The sequence below is a fragment of the Miscanthus floridulus genome, chromosome 3 (genome assembly GCF_019320115.1).
Source record: "Miscanthus floridulus cultivar M001 chromosome 3, ASM1932011v1, whole genome shotgun sequence".
In the NCBI taxonomy this organism is placed as follows: Eukaryota; Viridiplantae; Streptophyta; class Magnoliopsida; order Poales; family Poaceae; genus Miscanthus; species Miscanthus floridulus.
In genome coordinates this window covers 90,149,639-90,172,652 of record NC_089582.1, presented here as the reverse complement: position 1 = coordinate 90,172,652, position 23,014 = coordinate 90,149,639, and the positions used below count along the sequence as shown (strand labels likewise).

General features: G+C 46.1%; 1 protein-coding gene and 1 long non-coding RNA gene across 9 annotated transcripts; both read right to left on the bottom strand.

The window, feature by feature from the left end:
* Nucleotides 1-11,357: 11,357 nt before the first annotated feature.
* LOC136544025 (L-ascorbate oxidase-like) lies at nucleotides 11,358-13,119 on the bottom strand. The gene is made up of 2 exons (XM_066536312.1): nucleotides 12,361-13,119; nucleotides 11,358-11,666 (listed from the first exon to the last, which is right to left on the bottom strand). Exons 1-2 carry the CDS (start codon nucleotides 13,117-13,119, stop codon nucleotides 11,358-11,360), a joined length of 1,068 nt encoding a protein of 355 aa, XP_066392409.1.
* A 2,519-nt stretch (nucleotides 13,120-15,638) lies between these two features.
* On the bottom strand, nucleotides 15,639-18,877 carry LOC136546092 (uncharacterized). 8 transcript variants are annotated; one of them, XR_010781253.1, is made up of 4 exons: nucleotides 18,503-18,877; nucleotides 18,347-18,387; nucleotides 16,822-18,241; nucleotides 15,639-16,096 (listed from the first exon to the last, which is right to left on the bottom strand). It is a non-coding gene; the product is annotated as an uncharacterized lncRNA (long non-coding RNA). The 8 variants fall into 8 exon arrangements; XR_010781255.1 differs by having other exon boundaries at nucleotides 16,822-18,230; XR_010781256.1 differs by having other exon boundaries at nucleotides 16,822-16,976; nucleotides 17,892-18,877.
* Between the last annotated feature and the right edge of the window lie 4,137 nt (nucleotides 18,878-23,014).

Genomic DNA, 23,014 nt, shown 5'->3' with positions numbered 1-23,014 from the left:
AATATATTTGTGTGCCAAATATATGTCGATGACATAATATTTGGTAGTACTAACCATGTGTATTGTGATGAGTTTAGTAGGATTATGACTAAGAGATTTGAGATGTCCATGATGGGTGAGATGAAATTCTTCCTTGGATTTCAAATCAAGCAAATGAAGGAAGGGACGTTCATTAGCCAAACCAAGTACACCCATGATATGCTTAACAAGTTCGACATGGTGAATGCCAAGCCTATCAAAACTCCCATGCCAACTAATGGACATCTTGATCTAAATGAAGAAGGGAAAGCCATAGACATCAAGGTATATCATTCCATGATCGGCTATTTACTTTACTTATGTGCATCTAGGCCAGACATAATGCTTAGTGTGTGCATGTGTGCTAGATTTCAAGCTAACCCGAAAGAGTGCCACTTAGTGGCTGTTAAGAGAATCTTGAGATATTTAGTACACACTCCTAACCTTGGCTTGTGGTATCCCAAGGGCTCCAAGTTCAATCTACTTGGCTATTCAGATTCCGATTATGCTGGTTGCAAGGTAGATAGAAAAAGCACTTTAGGGACATGTCAATTTCTTGGACGGTCCCTAGTGTTTTGGAGTTCTAAGAAGCAAAATTGTGTAGCCCTTTCCACCGTCGAGGCCGAGTATGTTACAGCCGGTGCATGTTGTGCTCAATTACTTTGGATGAGGCAAACCCTTCGTGATTTTGGATGTCAATTCACCAAAATCCCACTCTTGTGTGACAATGAAAGTGCCATAAAGCTAGCAAACAATCCCGTAAGCCACTCAAGAACCAAACATATAGACATCCAACATCATTTCTTGAGAGACTACGAAACCAAAGGAGATATCGAAATTCATCATGTGAGCACCGAAAAACAACTAGCCGATATCTTCACTAAGCCTCTCGATGAGTCAAGGTTTTGTGCTTTGCGTAGTGAGCTAAATATACTTGATTCTCGTAACATGGTTTGAAATATGGCACACCTCTGTTTGACTACTTAGCAACATAGGAAAATGATTTAAAAGGGTATTATATTGTGTTTCAAAACCATTTCAAAAGGCCAACTAAGTGTCATGACCGTTGTCTGTATTGTTGATTGCTTACTGGTCATGATGTTTAGAGAATATATATCCATATCTGAGGTGAAGGAGGTCATAAAGTTTCAGCGTAAACCCTACAAAATTGGCAGGGTAGCAGTGCCACCCATCTTGGCTGGCAGTGCCGCTCTCTGAAAACTAGGCCATTTTCAGTCAATTTTGGCTAGGTCGCGGGGCCCGTTTTCTTCTACTTATTCCTTCTCTGGCCCCCCGACCCAACTCTCTCCTTCTCTCCCAGTCGACACCGACGCCTGTGCTTCTCTCTTCCTCTCTCTCAAGCATGCGCCGCTGCCGTTCTTTGCGGACTGCCACCCCAGCAGTGCCGCCCCTGCAGCCGGCCAAGACTCTTCTTCGCTGGTCACTGCAGGAGGCTCCTGGCCAAGCTGTTTCTTCTCTTCTCCCTCCACTCCAACAGTTTGGAAGCAAGGTAAAACCCTAATCCTTTTTGATCTATGCAATTTGAAGCTTTTAGTCATGGATTTCAGTTTCTAGGGGGAGTATGAAGGATTTAGAAAGGTTTTTTATGGTTGAATCGAGTTGATTTTGGATTTCATCGGTTGGATGATTTTGGGGAGAGCGGCAATGCTGCCCTTGGGACCATTAATGGCACCCCTAGCAGATTCTAACTACTATTCTCAAGTTCATAAATCCGATGAAGTTAAGAATGGATTGGATTCATTTATCAAAAATTGTTTCTAAAGTTTTTTCTACTCAATCTTTCAAATTCATGGCTAGGGTTTCATGTATTCTTTGCTTAGACTGTGATTCTAAAATTGTGATGATGAATAGATACTGTTGGAAATAGGATTTAACTAGAACGAGAAAGTTGAAGATGAAATAGTGAAGCAACTGAGGGCGGCAGTGTCGGCCTCAGGGGGCGGCAGTGCCGCCCTACCATGCTGATTCCAAATCCAGCACAGCTTCCTGTGTCATCTTCAAAGTTCTTTTTCTTATTAAAACCTACTTGCAGCTATGTCTAACTCATTATCTTATACAGTTTCTTATCAAGTCTCATTTAAATTGCATAGATGGACCGAGGTAAAAGGAAGGTATTGACAACTAAGCAAAAGGTCAAGAGAGGCAGGGGACATGCGAGCTATACTCCCAGAGACAAAAATCTTGATGAAGACCTTACTGAAGAGGAAAATATTCAGAGGATGGGAAGAACCATTCGTGTGTGGCCTGATTCTCCTTTGCACATTTCAGAGTTTAATAGCTGCTACATGAGAGATAACACAGATAGGTTCAATCTCATTCCTCCTCAAAACAGTGATGATCATAGAGTTGTTGATTATTCCATGAGTTGGAAGAAGACTGGTGAAGCTAGAGAGATTGATCCCTACTCCTATGATAAATCAAATGGCATTGATTATAGATTTTAGAATGCTTTCCAATCTAATTTTTATGCTACAACCATTCTATCCAAGTCAAAGGGCAAGATTAGTAAGATGCAGTACATTAACTTTGGTGACTTGGAGTGTAGGAATGATCATCAATTTGCTACAGCAATCAAGACCTGTGACCGCTTTGAGATGACAGACATCATGAGTTTCAGGTATGATTGGAACAGGGAGATTCTTGCTCAGTTTCATGGTACTTACTATTGGAACAGGGAAGTGGATGAGCTTCATTGGATGACTGATGGGAGACATTATCACATTGATTTTGTCACCTTCTGTCGTATTCTTGGTTTTGGACACATCCATAGGGGATATGAGAGGATACATAATGAGCGTCATTTTGAGCCAATGGAAGTAAGCTTTATGTGGGAGGATCAAAATCTTGCAGTTCCTGATTGGTCAAGGACAAAGCTTAAGGGCTTCTATTACATCATGAACAATATCTTCAGGATCACTCTCAACCCTAAAGACAATGTAACAGATTTGAATGGCTATATCACTAATATGTTGTCTAGGTTTTCCAGCAGTGAAAAGTTTAATGTTCCAAGATTCATTTGGGTTGAGCTAGTATATGCCATGGATGATGGGAGGAGATCTTTGCCCTATGCTCCTTACCTCATGTTTATGATTGAGAGAGTGACTGGCATGTGGTTCCCTAAGGATTGTGAGCACACTGTTTACAAGATCAAAAAGACCCATGGTGGTTTAGGGGGACTTGGCTCAGCTACTCAGCATACTGGTTCTAGAGGACTTGGAGATAGTGGGGCAGTAGGCTTTCACTCTTCTGGAGCTAAACACAGAGATATTCCTGAGCCGTCCAGGGCTAGGGAACAAAAGAAGAAGTCTAAGTGGGGAAAGATGAGTACATGGATGAAGGCTATCTTTACTCATTGTGCATATGCTTCTTAGACTGCTTATGAGGATAGAATAGAGAACAGAGAAGCAGTGAGGCATGCTAGGGAGATGGCAGGGCTACCACCACTTCCACTAGTGCAGCCACCACCTTAGTTTCCTAACTTGCCTCGCCTTTCTTCTTCAGATGAGGAGCAGGATCAGGCAGATAAGCACCATGACAAACAGCCAGATGATCAGCAGCATGGGCACTCATATGAGCCATTCAGTCAGTACTATGGGTACCCACAGGGTCAGCATTTTGAGGAGCCCCCAAGTTAGCAGGACCTTGGTGTAGAAATTCACCCTACAGAGGCTGATCCACAGGTTTAGGCAGCTTTGCTTCGCACATATTCTAGGAGACCATGTCCTTCAACGGATCAGCCAAGGCCTTCTACATCAGCTGGGGTAGCACCTCCACGATGTTCAGCACGCTTCACTTCACACACCCATGTTGCCGGACGTGCCCACGTCGACTCCGACAGTGATGAGTGATCTCTCTGTTTTTTTTTCTTCTCTTTTTGGTACTTGATGCCAAAGGGAGAGAAAATTAGAGGGGTCAACAGTTTTTCGATGCCATATGTTCTTTGCTGCTGTGCTTGATGTTCAGATCCAATGAGAGTAGTTGTTAGGTTGTGAGTTTGAGAGTCGCTTAAAACTCTATTTTATGAAATTATGCTACTTTGTGACTTTATTTGCTTCGGATATGGACATGTATTCATGGTTACAGTTTTAGCTTGTCATATTCTGTGTTTAAATTGTTTTATATCCATATGATCTGTTGTAAAAATTTGATTGCTACCTGACTAACATAGTCAGGATGGCAGTGCCGCCCTATGGGGTCGGCAGTGCCGCCCTCTGTTGTACCGGCCAGAATCTTGTGTGCTTGAACTGATAAAACCTGTCATATGCATCAAGTTTATTTCTGTGACACTTTATTCAGCACCCCACAGTAGGCATGGATGTAGGGGGAGGTTCTCATCACACCTAAAATATGAATCATGGTCTTCCATGCAAATATGAGAATTCAAATCTTTATTCACATATTTAGGGGGAGGCTCCTACACCCATGGTTCAAAAATCTCAGTTTAGATTTCATATCATTTGTAAGCTCTAATTGGGTTGTCATCAATTACCAAAAAGGGGGAGATTGTAAGTGCAATCAAGCCCTATTGTGGGTTTTGGTATTGATGACCACCAAATTAGAGGACTAATAAGATTTATTGAGATGACAAGCAGGGAATCAAAGAATGAGGATGGTGTACAGGTTGCAGGTGTCCTAATTACAAAAGGTGTCTAGACCTAGCTCAAAAGAGGTTTAAATTCTTTTATATTTTAAATTTGAGTTTAGGGAAAGCCGTACTATTAAGAGGGATTTTAGGACAGTTGGTCAACTATTGAATAAGATGCTCAAATTCACAGATCTATATCCTCCCACCTAGTCAAAATAGCCAGCCAAATTTGATATGATATTACCTGTTTTGGCTAGGGCGGTAGTGCTGCCCTGTTAAGAGCAGCAGTGCCGCCCTTAACTAACCGTTGGGCTCGAGGGGGGGGGGGTATTTATACCCTTCAGGCCTGGCCCACAACGGTCATCTTCTCCACTGAGTCATTCAGCTCAAAAATAGACAGAACCAAAGCTCACCTCTCTCCTCCATTATTGCTCCTCCATCCCTCAAGCTAATCCTTGATTCCAACCATCAAAACTTGAGAGAAAATGCAGCAAAACTCGATTGAAGAGAAGATCCACTGATTCCCAAAGTCTAAGAGCATTTGGTTCACGTTTGGCCGGCGGTTCTAGGGTTTGTTACTCTTGGAGCTTGCTCCTAACCGGCTAGGCATCGCCCTTATGCTTGCCAACTTGTGTGGCAGCCTTGAGAGGTTTGTAACCTCATTTAAAAGCCAAGAAATCACCCCTCACCTCAAGAGTTCACTCTCTTGATTTGAGAACGAGGGTAAGGTAAGCCTTTGTGGCAAGCTCAAGCCTTTTGTGGCTTCCTCAACAATGTGGACTTAGGCAAACCTTAGTGGTGAGCTGAACCACGGGATAAATCTTGTGTCTCACATGCTTCATCTTTACTATACTTGTAGTTCATCTTATTGCCAGCTGTTGCTAGGGTTTAGTTGCTTGATTCATTGTTGTGTGAAGTTTCTGTGGTATCTAGTCTTTGAACTGGATCTTGGCTTTATATTGCAGGATTAAGCAACTAGTGGGGTCAGGTTTATATCTGTTAAATCTCAACTGTGTTAGATTATTTTTTGTAGAGCAGCAGTGCCGCCCTATATGGCCGGCAGTGCCGTCCTCTGTTCTAACAGAGTTTTGAGTTAAATTTTTACAGGCCTAATCACCCCCCTCTAGGCCTTCTTTATCTTTCTGTAGATCCTACACTTGTGCTCCGCTCTCTTGATGGTGAAACCTGGAGGTTGCCTGATGAAGACCGTCTTCGTCTGCTCACCGTTGGGGAAGGCCGATTTTATGTCCAGGTGATGAACGTGCTAGTCCTTCACTATTGCCAAAGCTAGAAGTAGTCGGATAGACTCCAATGCGCGCTACCGGCACAAAGACTTCCTTGAAGTCAATGCCCTCGCGATGGACAAAGCCTTGGGCGATGAGGCATGCCTTGTGCTTAACAATGGCGCCATGCTCGTCCCACTTGACTGTGTACAACTACTTTAGGCCAATTGGACAACATCCTGAAGGTGGATCGATGAGCTCCCAAGTCTCATTTTTCTCGATCGCCTTCATCTCGTCCAGCGTCACCCGTCACCAATTTGCATCGCGCTCAGCCAGCGTGAATGTGGGTGGTTCCTCTACACTGACGAGAAGCAGCTCTAGGTCATTGAGCAGCCGACCTGCCAGGCCTGAGGGCCCTGTGCCCATCGATGATGTCATCCAGCTTGTGGAAATGCACCTCCTCACTGTCGTGGAAGGCATCCACGAACTCAGTGATGTCATTTGGAGGTGAGGCAAACTCGATCGGCGTCGATGGAGTTCCCTGTTCCACTGCAGTGCTCGGCATGGCACCTATAGTGGTTGGCACCCTGGCTACAGTGCTCGGCACTACTCCTGTACCGCCCGGACCACTCCTAGAGTGGTTGGCACCACTGCAGGAGTGCTCAACACTAGTATTGGAGTGGTCGGTACCACCGCAGGAGTTCTCAGCACTAGTCTTGGAGTGGTCGGCACCACTGCAAGACCTCTTGTCTCTACTATGGGAGCATTCGACATCTATCCTAGAGTGGTCGGTACCACGGCAGGATTGCTTGGCTCCACTCCTAGATTGCTCGGCACCCTTCTAGAGTGCTCGACACCTCCCCAGGAGTGCTTGGCTCTATTGCTGGAGTGGTTGGCACCTCCTCTTCAGTGTCTCCACCACCGTGGATGACTAAGTGCTCGACGACGAAGATGCTAGTGAAGTTGCCAGCTTCCCCCGTGCCTAGATTGTCCCAATCCTAGGCTGCCTTCTCGTCAAACATGATGTCGCACGAGACAAGCACCTTGTCTCCACGTGGGTCGTAGAGCTGGTATGGCTTAGTACCTTCCACGTAGTCCAGGAGCACCATCGGTGTGCTCCTATCCTCCAGCTTGGTAAGGACCGGCTTCGTCTTCCTGACGTGGACGATGCAGCTGAATGTCCGGAGGAAGGACACGCTCGACTTGTGCCCATACCAAGCTTCGAACGACATCTTACCCTTCAGGGCCTTGGTGGGCGCGTGGTTGAGGATGAATACGACCGTGGTCACCGCCTCACCCTAGAACCTTGCTGGCATGCCCTTTGCCTTCATCATGGATCAAGCCATACCGACCACAGTCTGGTTCCACCGCTCCACCACGCCATTCTGCTGTGGTGAGTACGGCGCGGTGTGGTGTCGCACCACACCTTGATCCACATAGTACGCAGCGAACTCCATCGAAGTGAATTCGCCACCGTGATCAGTCCTCAGCACGTGTAGCTTCTTGCCGCTCTCCGCCTCCGCGTGTGCCTTGAACTTTTTGATCGCCTCCACCGTCTCGTCCTTGCTTGTCAGGAGTTGCAGCCACATGTAGCGACTGTAATCTTCCATGAACAGGAGGAAATACCGCCGACCATCGTTTGTGGCTAGCATGATTGGCCCGTAGAGATCGCCGTGGACAAGCTCGAGAGCGTCCACCGCACGATACTTGGCTGTCTTTGGAAATAACAACCTCCTCTGCTTCCTGGCCAGGCAGCTATCACATAGCTCACCTCCATGCTTAATGTGGGATAGCCCTCGGACCATCTTCTCCAGCCGACCTAGTGCGTCGAAGCTAAGATGGCCGAACCGGGCATGCCATAGCCATGGCTCCTCGGTGTGCCGTGCTGCTAGGCATGCCGGCTGCTCCACCTTCAAGTTGAGTAGGTACAGTTGATTACATGAGCGTTTTACCTTCATGAGAAGACGCCGCCCCTGATCCCAAATCCTCAGGATCTCGCTCTCGATCAGTACCTCACATCTGCGCTCATCCAGTTGGCCAATGCTGATGATGCTTGAATGCAGTTGCGGGATGTAATATACATCTGTTAGCGCATGATGCTCGCCGTTCTAGGACCTGAAGATGATGGTGCCGTGCCCTCGGATCGCCACCCTTGAGCCGTCACCGAACTTCACCATGCTGGTCACGTCGCCGTCGAGCTCGGAGAAGGCTTCCTTGGAGCCCATCATGTAGCTACTGGTGCCAGAGTCTAGGTATCATCGCTGCTCCTGCTCACCGCCCACACGTCCGAGGTGGACTTGGGCGCGTGGTTCGTCGAGGTTGACAGCTTTCATAGCCTTCCCAGGCTCTTTCATCGCCATCACCTCTCCCTTCTCCTTGGCCTCGACGTCGTGCAGTGCACAGAATGTCGCCATCAGGAGAGTGGCCTCATCATCATCATCATCAGCCTATGCCAGATGAGCCTTAGCCTTCTTCTCCATCTTGTGATTTGGGCACTCATTTGCCCAATGGCCTGTCTTCCCGCAGTGCCGGCAGGCGTTGGGGTCAACCTTCTTCTTCTCTGAAGAAGCCTTACCGCGACGCTTGCCATCGCCACCACGGGTGGAGGAGGCTTCCTCGGACTTCTTCCTCTAGGTAGCCCACTCCTTCTCTGTCAGCAGTAGCTTGTCGCTATCCGTCGTTGCTGTTGCCTACCCCAGGTGCTCGTCCACCGCCCACAACCGACCAGTCACATCCTCAATGGCGAGGGTAGACAGGTCCAGCATCGTCTCTATAGAGAGAGTAATATGGATGTGCTTTGCCAGCACGGAGTGGAGGTACTTGGAGACCGCCTTTTCTTCGTCGATGGTGATGCCGTGGCTCCTCAGCTTGCTAATGAGCGTCTGCAGGCGGAGGGAGAAGTCCTCCACCGTTTCACCATCCTTGAACTTGTGGTTGGCGTACTCCTGCTTCAGCAGCTAGGCCGTTGCCTTCTTTTCGCGGTCGGAACCGACAAGCAATGCCGCAATGGCCTCCCATGCCTCCTTAGCAGAGCTCTTCGCCCCCAACGGCTACTTGTACTCCGGTGGCGCAACAGCGAGGATAACTTCCAACGCTGACATATCATCTTCTTCGTTGTCAGTGTCCTTGTCAACAGCATTCCAGAGCCGTCGGGCTCTGAGTTTGACCTTCATGGTTACCGACCACTCACCATAGTTGGTGCGAGTCAGCGTCGGCCAACTAGTGTCGCTGACCTCCCGCACCGTACGCACAATGACCTTCTGTCGTGGCTGGGTAGCCACAGCAGCGTCGCTGCTGTCGCCGATCTCCAAACCGTCCGTCATTGCCAGCGGTTAGTCCAGCGACGGCGTTTGTACGGCTCTAATACCACTTGTTAGCCCTCGGATCTTCGCAATGGATGAGTCGACCACTCACCGGAGCTACCGACCACACACTATGGCTAGAGGTAGAAGAAGGGAGGAAGAATAGAGCACACACACAGCAGAAGTACCAGCGTTGGCCGGAGCTCTGCAGAGGAGATGGAAAAACTGAACGCGCTCTCATTACTGAGTTGCAGTAGGAAGCTATATATACAACTCTACCCATCTAATCCTACAGTGACTAGATGTGACATAAGGGCTGACTTTACGTCTGCTCCTGCCATGGCTACAGTGCAGCAGGGGAGCCTTTCGACGTCTGCCCCTACAGCGGCTACAGTGCAGCAGCAGGGAATCTTTTTCAGCGCCTGCCCCCTACCGTGTATTCACACAGGAGAGCAGTAAATTACTTAACACGTTTTCTCGTAACTTCCGGCTGTTATTGTGATACGTCGTTCCATCTTCCGTCGTTCCGTTTCAGCAAGTCCGCGTCACTCCGTCCTCTCGGCTTCTAGTTTCTGTAGGCCCACGACGCCCTTGCCTTGCTCTTGCGCATCCAGCGAACCCGGAGGCCGGCTACTCTGTCGGCCGCAGCTATCCAGCTACGAGCCTAGGACCGGCTTCGTCGCTGGAGTGCTCTGGCTACCCTACAGGCCAATACCCAATAAGCATCAAGGATTGATTTAAGCTAGTATGAAACTAAATTAGATGCTCCCATGCAGCCATGCCTTTTTTTTTGCCTTTCTTAATTAATCTGGTTTTATGTACAAATTAGGTCCCTTTGGAATATGAGATTTTTTTTGGTTCCTACATTTTTCCTATGAAAAATAAACTGTTTATGAAATTATTATACACTTTCTACGAAATTCCTGCGTTTCAATGCGGGCATAAAGCTATAACCGGTTATTGTTTTACTTTTACAATGGTCTACAGTATTATGCTAGTTATTTGTGTTTGAGTACAAATTTATATGTTATTTTATTAGGCCGATGGAACGGTTTTCCATCCAAAACAAAAACACAAGAGCTTGATAGTGCCAATAATGCCAAGAATTACAAGCAAGCGTTCTCAGAGAATGGTGGAGACTAAAAACGTGATTGATAGTTGAGAGGAATTTTTTTGAGGCATAATGATTGTGAAAATAACTTTACGCAATCACATTGGTGATAAATTTATGAATAATTGCCTTATTTGCCACGTGGAGAAAGAAGAGATGATGAAAGTAAAAGATAACATCATGGTTCGTCGTTTCAAAAATGCAAGGACGTAGATTTCTTAATCACTCGGTTTTTTAGTCGCACCCCCCTCAATTTTCTTCTAGCTTCGCCACTGCTTCTAAGTCAGCTAGGCGGTATAAAGCGCGGTCCACTCTTCGGAACAAAATAGCGCCTACTACATGTTCTTACATAATGGCACAACCATGGAGATCCTGGCCCTACTACATGTTCTTTCGGCTATATATATTGTGCACTCTTTCTCCTAGAGGAAGTTATTAGGCCATGCCATCTCCGGCAAGCTGCGTCTGGCGGCGCGGACCTAGGATGCGGATGATGACGCGGCCCCATATCCTCACCGTGGCAATGAGGAAAGTAATCACGGCAACAGACGGCATGGCGGCCAAACACGCCCCTCGCCCCAATCTGCAAGGGAAGATCACGGCCAGGAGGTTGATGGAAAGAATGACAGCCAGCTTGGCACAAAACTCCGAGATGGAGAGCAGTTTGCGGTTTCTGGTCATCGAGGAGGCGCTGTACCAAGCTACCATGAAGACAGCCGCCAACCCCAAAAACACGGTGGCCAGCCACGTCGAGACCATGTACACCACCTTCGGCCCCCTGCTCCAGCCGCTGAGGATGCGCTCAAATCCAGCGTTTAATATCCCAGCCATGGTAGCAGTACCAAATGCCAGGAAACCGAGCAAAAAGCTGGAGTGTTGACCCTGAAATTAGTTTAAGGACATTATTCAGCATCATTTGCACCATCATTCGTTACAAATTGAGGGCATGCTTTATTACCTCGTCCGTCGCACCAACGCTAGGAGGACTCCGAGGAGGGGAGTTTGGTTCCTCCATCCCCGGTCCGGTCCCGACCGGTCCCTCACTGGGCGGTGTAGAAAGGGTGCCGGCGGAGGGGTTGCTGCTAGTGCCAGCAGCGTCACCACTGCTCGGTGAACTCGCCGATGCTGGGCTTGGGGGAGGAGCATGGCCGCCGCCAATTGGCAGGCTGCCCGACGTGCTGGGCGCAGGAGCGGACCTTGCGACGGTGCCCCCGGCGGTCGCGGGGTTCTGGTCGGCGACAGGACGCCCGGTGGCTAAGTAGAGGGTAGCAAAAAAACTCGACGAACAGCATCACAACAACGAGCGCTGCTCCGTATTGCAGGTAACCCATGGGAGGGTGGCGGCTGCTCCTGCTGCCGGAGTGTACTGCCGGTGCCGGGCAGCCGATGAGGCCAGCGTTGCGATCCTGCAGGTCGATGCACCAAATTCCATTTTCAAACTACAGATTAGCTTATGTGATGCGTCCGGGGCGCATCATCTGAAAATGGTAGGGTCAAATAACTATTTTTCATCTGATTAGTTAGTTGAATTGTGACGACTTTGCACATTTACGCAGGTCGCTAAGGATTAAGTTGTGTTCCTTATTAGTACGCATGCATGATACCTTTTACTAAACATCGCTGTCATCATTTCTTCTTCCAACATCTTTGTTTACAACCACTACATGTTTTCTATGAGAACGTTACATTTTTATACAGTAGGAGTATACTTTTACACACACTCTTCATTTTGTGCTCCTTGGTTTCCCAAGTTCATCAAACACGCTACAACATTTAGCTACCACGTTACGTTCTACTGATCTACTCACATTTTGTCACCTACGTTATCTATGTGTCATGGTAGTCTATGCTATTCAAATTAATGTCTAAAGTTACAAAATAAAAAAGGTTTACCATATTCAGTAGATCACACTGTCATTAATCTGACTAAAAAAAAGAATTTTAATCTAAATCTTACTTTATTTATCATATTTTACAAAATTAAATATTAAATTAAGTTGCTATATCAAATATAGTTTCGTACTAGCTATTAATCAAGTATTACATCAGTGAATGAAAACTCGTTTTCGTTCGGGAATGAAAAAAAAAAAAACTGCGCACCTCGATCTCAAAGTTGAGTGCCGACAGCGACGTCATGCTGGCAATGCGGAACCTGTAGGTCTTGCCGGGCACGACGGCGAACACCGGCGCGGCGGACTCCGGGAGCGTGGCGTTGCAGGCCCCCACCGCCATGGTCGAGCAGTTGACGAACCTGCCGCGGCCGTTGATGAGCAGCGACTGCGGCTCCCCGACCCAGCCGAACGGCACGGACGCGAGCCCCGTGGCCTGCTCGTAGGTGCTCTTGTGCCACCAGTCGTTGAGCAGCACGTGGTGCTCGCCGTCGTACCTCAAGGGCTCGGCGTCGGGCCCGCAGCCGGGGGCCGCGGCCACGACGATGACGCCGTTGAGCCCCGCCGAGCGCTGCATCCCGTAGTGCGCGTGGTACATGTAGGTGCCCGGGCGGTCATCGACGACGAAGTTGTAGGTCAAGGTGTCCCCGGGGAGGATGGGGCACTGCGTCACGGCCTCCGTGCCGTCCGCCCACGGCGTGCCGATCTGCCGGATGCCGTGCCAGTGGATGGCCACGTTCTCGGTGAGCAGGGAGTTCTTCACCCTCACCACCACGGTGTCGCCCTGCGTGGCGCGGATGGTCGGCCCCGGCGTCTGCCTGTTGATGGTCACCGCCAGCTTGCGCACGCAGTCGGGGCTCTTGAACTGGTAGCTGATCTCCCACTCCTGGTGGACCGTGGCGGCGCGCGCGAGCCCTGGCAGCGACAGGGACAGGAAGAGGCAGCAGAGGAGCCGCGGTCGCCAGACCATGGTGGCTGGATCGACTCACCAGAGCAGGGGCTCGATCGGCGTTGCTTTAGACAGCTACCCCTGTCACCGTCGGCAAGCCGCGTTGGTTGAAGCTGGGTTTGGAGCGATCCTTTAGCTGGCTACTCCTGGACGCAGCTGCAAAGAATTTTAGCTGCTATGTGTCGAGGTGCTCTTGTGGTGCATTGTCATTGCATATATATACACGGAGTAGTAGCGACCTGAGATCCATGACACGAAGCATATTTTATCGAGTCAAATATGTCACTTTCAGGCTCGGTATACTGCAGGAACCACCCATGCAAGTATTTGTTCAATTCTAGTGGACCATATCTTTAGAGACAAATCAAAAGGCAGCATGTGCTTATATTGAGACCACCTCGAACGTGATCACACCCAGACCCAGGGACGACGCATCAACAGAGCTGGGACTGCGACAGGGACTGGAAGCATCTTGAACTGGTAGCTGATCTCCCACTCCTGGTGGACCGTGGCGGCGCGCGCGAGCCCTGCCAGGGACAGGGACAGGAAGAGGCAGCAGAGGAGCCGCGGTCGCCAGCCCATGGTGGCCGGATCGACTCACCAGAGCAAGGGCTCGATCGGCGCTCCTTTAGCTGGCTACTCCTGAACGCAGCTGCAAAGTACTATAGCTGCTGTGTGTCGAGGTGCTCCTGTGCTGTGTGCCTGTGCTGCATTGCGCCCCCCCCCCCCCCCCCCCCCCCCCCCCCACCCCCACACACACACATATATATATAGGGAGAGTATATTAAGTAGCTAACTACAACATAAGTTATTCTGTAGCCACCTCCATTTACAATAATTTTATATACTAATTTACGATAATGTCAATACATATTTACGATAGTTGGGTTATTGTAACACATAGGGATATTTACTATAACGTTATAATAAACCGCTTAATAAGGAGTTACTATAATCTCGTAAATTAACATAGTAATTATCGTAACTCATAGTGGCTACAGAATAAGTTATTTTGTAGCCAGCTACATGATAAGTTATATAGTGGCACTCCTTACTAAGTGGTTTAATATAACGTTATGGTAAATATCCCCATGTGTTATAGTAACCCAACTATCGTAAATATGTATTTATATTATGGTAAATTAATATATAAAATTATAGTAAATGGAGGTGGCTACAGAATAACTTATTTTGTAGCCGGCTACTGAATAGCCTCTCCCTATATATATATATATATATATATATATATATATATATATATATATATATATATATATATATATATATATATATATATATATATATATAGTAGCGAGATGAGATCAATATCCGAAGCATATTTTATTGCGTTAAATATTATCAAATGATATACGCGCTTAGCTTCACGCTCCCACCAAACGGCTTTGTCACTTTCTGGCTTGGTTTACTGCAGGAACCACGCATGCAAGTATTTGTTCAATCCTACTGCTATAGTGGATCCTATCTTTAGAGATAAATCAGAAGGCAGCATGCATGTGTTTATATCGAGACATCTTTAGAGACAAATTGAAGCCCCCTCGGACTCGATGTCACCGAGACCCAGGGCTGGGCAACAACAGAGCTGGGCAGAGCAAGGCTCGCATAGAGTCCATCACATTTTAAAGTACTTCCTCCGTTTTTTGAAGGATTGACCCTAGCATGGTCTCCTCTTCTTCGAACAAAGCCAATTTTGAAGTACTTTCTCGGTTTTTTTTATGTCATATATACTGAGTTTGACCTAAGTCAAATATTTTTTAACTTTGATCATCAATTTCCAAAAATTCGTATAGGCTAACAATATACTCATTCCATCCTTAAATAACTGTCGTTTTCGTTTCAGGAAAAACAACTTTGACTAAACATATATAAAAAATAATAATATTTATGGTACAAAATTAATATTATTATACGGATCATTGAATCTATTTTCATATAATAAATTTATTTAGAGATACAAATGTTGCACGTATTTTCTATAAATCTAATCAAACTTATGACATGCAAACCAAAAGTGACGGTTATTCAAGGACAGAGGGAGTAAGATTTATGTTTCTAGATTAACTATAAGAAATACTTTCATAATATATAGTTTAGATGTTGTGAAACTACATGGACTTTTTGAAATTAATGGTCAATGTTAGAAATATTTGATTTAGGACAAACCTAATATGATAAGTAAAAAAAAAAGAGTAGTTTCTGTTTGACAATACACACAAATATCTAGGTGCTCCTGTGTTGTGTGCCTGTGTTGCATTGGATATACTAAGAAGAGAGACGCGCTTCACCGCGCCCGCATTGCTTTGTCATGCTAATGGCCCTGCCTGTGTGGGAGGCACACATAAGCAGCTTTTGTACTGCTGGCCTGATTAATTATATTCATGTTTTGAGGCTGATGAAACGCATATAGGTCAGAGTGGGCTAGCCCGTTAAAACTTAGACCATCGCACATGGTCAGGTCCAGTGCGGCACCTAAGAGAATTAGATATAGGAACCCTCAAATCCTATAATCAATGATCCGAAAGTCTAACAGTTGATTTCGTATGAATAGACAAACATATATGTATCAAACATGTATATGAAGTATGATACAACATGACAGTCACATACAAAATCCTGAAAACATCAAAATCCTAGCATTACAGGATATATATCACTTTGTAGGCACGTAAAAATTTTGATCACCAGAAGAACTTACTCCTTCACAACTGACACCTTAATAACAGTATGGGACTCAATGCCTTGACGTGATTGATAAAGAGTGTACGTTGTAGGGCTTCATCTTAGCCTAGTTTGGTACTGTTGTTGCTGCATAAACCATCTATTGAAGTTGCACCTACCTCTAACATATATCCACAATTCATTTCAATTCTGGAAGACTTTGTGCCTTTTTGAGAGAAAAGAAATATCATCTTTGTTGACTATACATCATGATTTTAGCTATTCTTGTCGTACCTATCGCCATGTATATGAACCTGTAATCCTACGCAAGAAAAAAATGATATTAGATAGTGGTATTTCCATCCTGTAGTTTAGCACAGATCATTATCAAATGAAATAAGATATAAATAGAGATATGCATTGTATTTCTGAATTCATATCATGTAATTCAGGTCTTGCTGCATTTTATTTTGGAAGAATCAGAAGACACAAATAGAAAAAGAGAGCCATTTTTGTGTTTAAGTGCCAATCATTCATTTTCAGTTGAGGGCATAGGTGCAAAGGTTGTCTGTCTATGATAACACAAATGATACTTACCTTGGCGCGATAATTATAACCAGTTCATGTGTAGCCTACATAACATCTAAGATATGATCCATGTCCACAGACCATTATGCAGTTGTAGTGCCAAGGTTATATGTGCTAGCTATTTTGCTTCACTGTCCCTACGTGACACAGGGAGAAAAATCTTTCAAAATTTTATCTGTTGATTGTAGGCTAAGTGGCTAGGCTAGCTAACTTAAGTCATACAGAAAGAAGGAAATAATTAACACACAACAGATATTGGTACAAAATGAACAAAGAATCTATCCCCTCAAGCTTAAATGCACATGGTCTTCCACAATGAACTTTTGACTCACCAATTTGATCGAAATAATGGAGGTCTATATCGATGTGGTACCCGTTTAGTTCAAATAAGCTAAGTAAAACAACACTTGAAAATGGGCATAACTTATGAGATGCACCACACAGAAGGAACAATTTTACCTTTGTGTACGTAGGATTACAACCATGTCCACAGCATGTCAAATCTTGATGGGTAATCAGAAACATGAACTATGGCCCATGCTGATGGCATATATCCTAATGCTGAACATCGAAAAACAGGACTCAGAGGTATGAGAAAAAACGGAGGTCCACCTCTGCAAAAGAGCAGTTTTAGTTTTCTGCTCAACAAATAGATAACCAAAGAAAAGTTTCAATGCTGATTGCAATTCACACAATGCACTCATAGATGTCTCACGGAACCAAATAAGGTGAATGTAATAGAGGAATCCTGGAGCCAAATAATTACTTGTAGATCAATTGTGTACTATATTGTTTATGCTAAAACACAATGAGAACCATACATACAGAGGGTAAAACAGAGAACATGAAACAATCTGACAGGAAAAAGAGATGGAGAAGTGTAAATTTGCAGTGCTGACTGCACTCTAGCAATGTACAAAATGGGCTCATTCAGATGTTTCACAGGATGACAGAATCAAATAAAGAGAAGTCATAGTAGAGCCAAATAATTACAACAACAACAACAACAACAAAGCCTTTAAGTCCCAAAGAAGTCATAGTAGAGCCAAATAATTACTCCACACAAAATTCAGAGAAATCGTAGAGCGAAATAGTTACCTATAGATGTTTGACAGAGTACATGTAAATCAATTTTGCACAAAATTATTTACACTAAAAAACAATCAGAATCATACACTCATCATAGTCAGAACACAGAGAGGCAGATAAGCTGATCTGGGCAGTGACTCATGTAATGTTTTTTTTGAGGGATCAGTAGGAGTCTCTCCCTGCTGCTTAAATATATATATTATAAATAGATAAAAGAGTAGTACAGTACAGAATGAATCAAAATCGTAGATCAATTTCGTGTAATGTAACAGCGAAAACAAAATTACTGGTGATTCTATGAACCATTGGCATCCAACCATAAAAAAACTTTAATGCAAAAAAAATGGTAGGAGTATCTTAAATTCTAAAAACACTACTAATGTCTCATTCTCATTACTGAATGAGATAATCGAAGTCAAATTGGTATGGAGCAACCTAACCATCATTGATCAGTGTTTCCTAGCCTGTTCGCTGGTTGGTTTCTGGGCTGATAAGCTCGGCTGGTGCTGGTTTGTTGTGAGAGGAAAACACTATATCATGGCTGATAAGCCCCAGCTGAAACGGACGAGCGAACAGGCTCTGAATTGGTTTGGACGCTACCACCGATGCTCCACCTGCGGACCTGCCTGCCTGGGAGAGAGGGCATCAAATAAAAAAATGGCATCATGTACCATATTTGCATATTGGCAGTGGTTCCTTGCCTGACCATATCAGGCTGGCATCTGAACTTAACTGCATAGAGTGCAATTGGCTATATGTGCATCCTCTCGCACCATGAGCTGCTCGAACCCTAGTAGAATAACTAATCAGTGTGGGGAAATTTGAGTGAGTGAGTGAGTGAGTGAGGGAGGGAGGGAGGGAGGGAGAGCAAATGAGCGAGGAAGGGATCTGGCACCTAGGAGAGAAGGGGATGTTGCACCTCGAGAACTCGTGCATCTGTCGGACATGGAAAATTGGAAATCACATGGAGGCAAGTAGCCAAGACCTAACCAAACATAGTTTCTGTCCAAGAAGATCAAGATCGGACAGGGAAGAAGGAGGGGGCGTGAACCTTAGTGCTAGGAAGACGGCGAGGTAGAGTTGGGGAGCCCATGCTTGCTGGAGGAGATGACGATGAGGGTGGGTTCTTACCGTCGCCTGTGCCCCATGGTTGCCGACGACCCAAGCGCCGTCGCCGTCACTGCCTCTCCGTCCTGGTTCCGCGGGGAACCGTAGGCAAGGCCTGTAGCCGCCGCCGAGCGTGAGAAAGCGCTGCAGCTGGGGGAGAGGAGGAGGAGGAGGAGGAGGAAGAAGTGCGGACGGTGGCGGCGTAGGCAAGGCTGGCCAGCGCCGCCGAGGGAGAGGAAGCGCCTCAGCTGGGGGAGAGGAGGACGCAATACGGACGGAGATGGCGAGGCGCAGTGCCGTGTGATTTCTTTTCTTTTTTCTTTTTTGGCGGAGAGAGCGAGAGGTAACCGGCGCAAGGCCGTAATTAATCGGGAGAGCCCAAATCGATGCTCACACACGCACGAGCCCACGTGGATGCTCAGGATTCGTGAACAGTAACTAAACAGGAACCAAATCGACGCTCACACACGCACGAGCCCACATGGATGTTCAGGATTCATGAACAGTAACTAAACAGGAACCAAAAAGCTAGTGTGTGTATATATATATATATATATATATCACGAAGCATATTTTATTGCGCCTATTATATCAAATGATCTACGCGTTCCCACCAAAACGGCTGTCACTTTCTGACCTGTATATAGGAACCACACATGCAAGTACTTGTTCGATCCTACTGCTATAGTGGATCATATCTTGAGACAAATCAAAAGCAGAATGTGTTTATTATATTAAGAAACCCCCTGGACGTGATGTCACCCAGATCCAGGGCCGCATCAACACGTCACCTTTTAATCGGAAAAGGATCGACCATAGCATGGTCTCCTCTTCTTCGAACAAAGCCAATTTTGAAGTACCCCTCCGTTTTTCATGTCATATATTGATTTTGATCTAAGTCAAATACTTTTAACTTTGATCATTTTAAAAAAAAATCATATACGTTAATAACATAAGATTTATATTTCTAGATTCGCAATGAGAAATACTTCTATAATATATAGTTTACATGTTGTGAAACTATATGGATTTTTTGGAATTAATGGTCTGGCTCCGTTCGGCTTACCCAGAAACCGGTTTGTTCGGCTTGTTTTTCAGTCGGAACAATGTTTTTCTCTCACAGCAATTCAGCCAGAACAGTGTTTTCCAACCAGTTTCAGCCAAGTTTCAGCAAGCCGAACGGGGCCTGTTAAAATGTTTGATTTAGAATAAACCTAATGCCAAAAGTAAGGGCTTATTTAGTTTCCCCATGCTAAAGTTTAGTTGCTTTAGCTACTAAACTGCCAAACAAACTGACTAAAAAGGGACAAAGTAGTTTAGTTACATTAATACCTCAAGAGGTGCTAAAGTAGGCTAAAGTGCCCAGTGGACAGGGGCTGTCACCTCATTATTGCTGGTCCCCCAGCTTGATTTGAGGATTCATTAGGGTTTATTTGATCTTTGTTGAACTGCTTTAATAGTCTTTAGTCACTAGAACCAAACGGAGGTGACTAAAGTTTAGTCATTAGTTTTAGTAGCTAAATTTTAGTCATAGAAAACCAAACAGGCACTTAAAAAAGAAGGGATGGTTTCTGTTTGACAATACGCACAAATATCTATGGTTCCTTGCTTAGATACATAGAGCCTAGAGGAACGAAAACATGCTTGTGGTCATTCAAAGTCAAACCTACGTTGTACGTGTTATTACTAGTCAATAATACCCTTGTGCAGAAATAGGGGCCCAGGGGTGCACAACTGTGGTGTGGAGAGTACGTATCTGCATCTCGGTACCTTTGCTCTGACCAATCAATTTGCCGGAAATTTAGACACTTATGGGCATACATGATGACGAGCTTGCACATTGCTCGCACATCCATGGATACGATTGCGCTAGCGAATGAGTACCCCTATATGCATAATGCGCATCCAAATTTCTGGTTGGACAAGAAAATTAGTTGAGCCGTCCCTCCCTTTTACCATTAGCTAAAATTAAAAACACATCGTAGACGCTGCTGAGCCATCCAATTATCATGCTTTACAGCTGCTAATAAATAATAATCCAGAGAGTTTCAATATGCATGCAATGGAATTTCTAGAAAAGCTAGCCAGCTCTGCTTATGACCCCTTTCTGGAGCGACTGTGATACCGTGACCCGTCGGGCATATGTCAAGCGCGTGCGCGTGATCCCACTCTGCGGTTTGCTGGCGACGCATGTCCAGGAAAATACGGTCCAAAGAAGAGTGTGGACGCAAATGTCGTTTTCTATGTGATGGCAGTCTAACGCAAGCTACAAAGAACACAAAATATTTAATTTGGATTATTATAACTTTTGAATGATGTATCCGTTTTAATTACGTTTGCACCGGTGTGTTCTATGTAGCGAGGTGAACAAAACTAAACCTTACTTGCAAAAGTTTCGAAGAATTTTATTCTAGTAGTATTATGTGTAAATATGCATACTAAAGTTGCAACTACAAAAATAACTAAAGTTGTTATGTAGTATGCATATCACTTGTCATCATGGGAATATAATAAAACTGTAACATAGTATTTACATAACCTTTATGAGGTACTAGCCCTATATTAGAGAATTCTGAGAGCAAATTACTTGGATCGAGTTGCTAGTGAGAGTTTATTGCAACCTATATATTGTAAAATGAGTAATACTTCATATAGAAACAATGGAGAAACTCATAGTAATAATTTTGCAATCATTTGGAAGTATATAAATTATACAATATAAAAATTTATGTAGCAATGATAATGTATCAACTAGTGTAGATGATGTAGCAACTTATAATGAATTCCTAGTAGCAAGTTTATATAGATATTTTATAACAACAAGTTTCAAACTATGAATGAACCTCCGCAGCTAGCAATCGTAGATCATACCAAAGAGCAAACTGAAGGTGCAGGCAAACTACAATCACAACCCATGCAACGTCCATGAATCAAACATGCTGCAAACCAGGGGGCAGACAATAGTCCTAACCCATTAAGCAACCCAAAATCACAGCATGCTGCAGACTTTTTTTTTGTGGTGGTGGTGGGGTGTGTGTGGGGGGGGTGGTGGGGGGAATCGTAGTAAAAACCTATTGCCTCAGGTTTTTGGCATATTGATTCATTTAGCAAATTTTGACACCCAAAAAATCAGGTTTTGAGAGTACATGGACCTATTTGAATGTACTTGAGTTCAAAGACCCAATAATTTGTGCCATAGTGCGGATGAATCTGTCATTCACTTAGACTATCTCCAACAACATCACCCAAAATACGACACCTTTGGGTCATGCACAGTGAAAGCATCCCCACCCAAAACTTACCTTTCTCCAACAGTGAAGAGAACGCAAATCCCCTCCCCACCCCGTCGAAAGCCCGCGGCCTCCCGCTCCGCCTCGCCGTCCTCCTCCGGCCCTACGCTGCCGCGCCCGACGTGCTGCACGCGCGCGCTCTTCCTCCTCTCACCCGCCGTGCGCCGTAGACCTCGGCGAACCGGCACACGGCGCGGTGCCTGAGCTCGCCCACGTCGGCCTTGGCAGCGACGGCCGTCCACGCGGCGGTGAAGAGGCAGTTGCCATCGGCGTCGACCTCCCCGCCATGGTCGAGGCGGAAGACCACGGGAGCCGGCGCCGGCGCAGCCCCTTCAGCACCCGGCGAGGAGGGCTTCCACGCGACGCCGCGCTCCCAGATCCGGTGGAGGCGGCGGCACTGCTGGTCCTCGAGTGCCCAGACCGCGTCCCAGCCCGTGGGTGAGGTGGAGGGCTCGGGGGAGGGGGCCGGGGAGGACCAGGCGAGGAGCGGTAGCAGCGGAGCGGGGGCTGGGGACGGCGGCAGGGCCTCGGCGACGGTGGCGGCAGAAGGGTCAAGAGAAGCTTGCCCATTTCGATTAGGGTTTCTCTCTCCTCCGCTTCTTCCTCCTCGCCCTTTCCTCTTCCTTGTGCCAGAATCGTTGCAGCGGGAGTGCGGGCTAGCCGCGGCCGGCTGGAGATGCGTCGGCCAACTGGCACGCCGGCGGCGTGGGCGTCCCCCGCCATCTTCTCCTCGGCCCGACGAGCGGCATGTTGGAGATGGATTTGGGTCATGGAGAGAGAACGACGCTTTTTTGGGTTCCCTCTCTCCTCATACGCAAAATAGGTAGTTGCTTTGCATACTCTGTTGGAGGGATTTTTTCTACTGTGCATCATGCATTTTAGATTTGGGTAGCCTTATGCATAGGCTATTGGAGACGGTCTTACTTGCACACTGCCGCTATAGCCTCCGAGTTTGGAATGACATGCGTACCATGGGCAGGTGGCAACTTGCCATCCACTTCTCAGTGGGCCAATCTTCGTTCTAGAGACCATTGGTGGCGAGCAATCGGCACATCGCCAGGGTTGCCGGCAAAGGCGGCGCATACGCTAACCATTTTAGTAGCGTGGGAGATTTGGAAAGAGAGAAATGCCAGAATATTTGATCACCGCGATAACACAACGGAAGC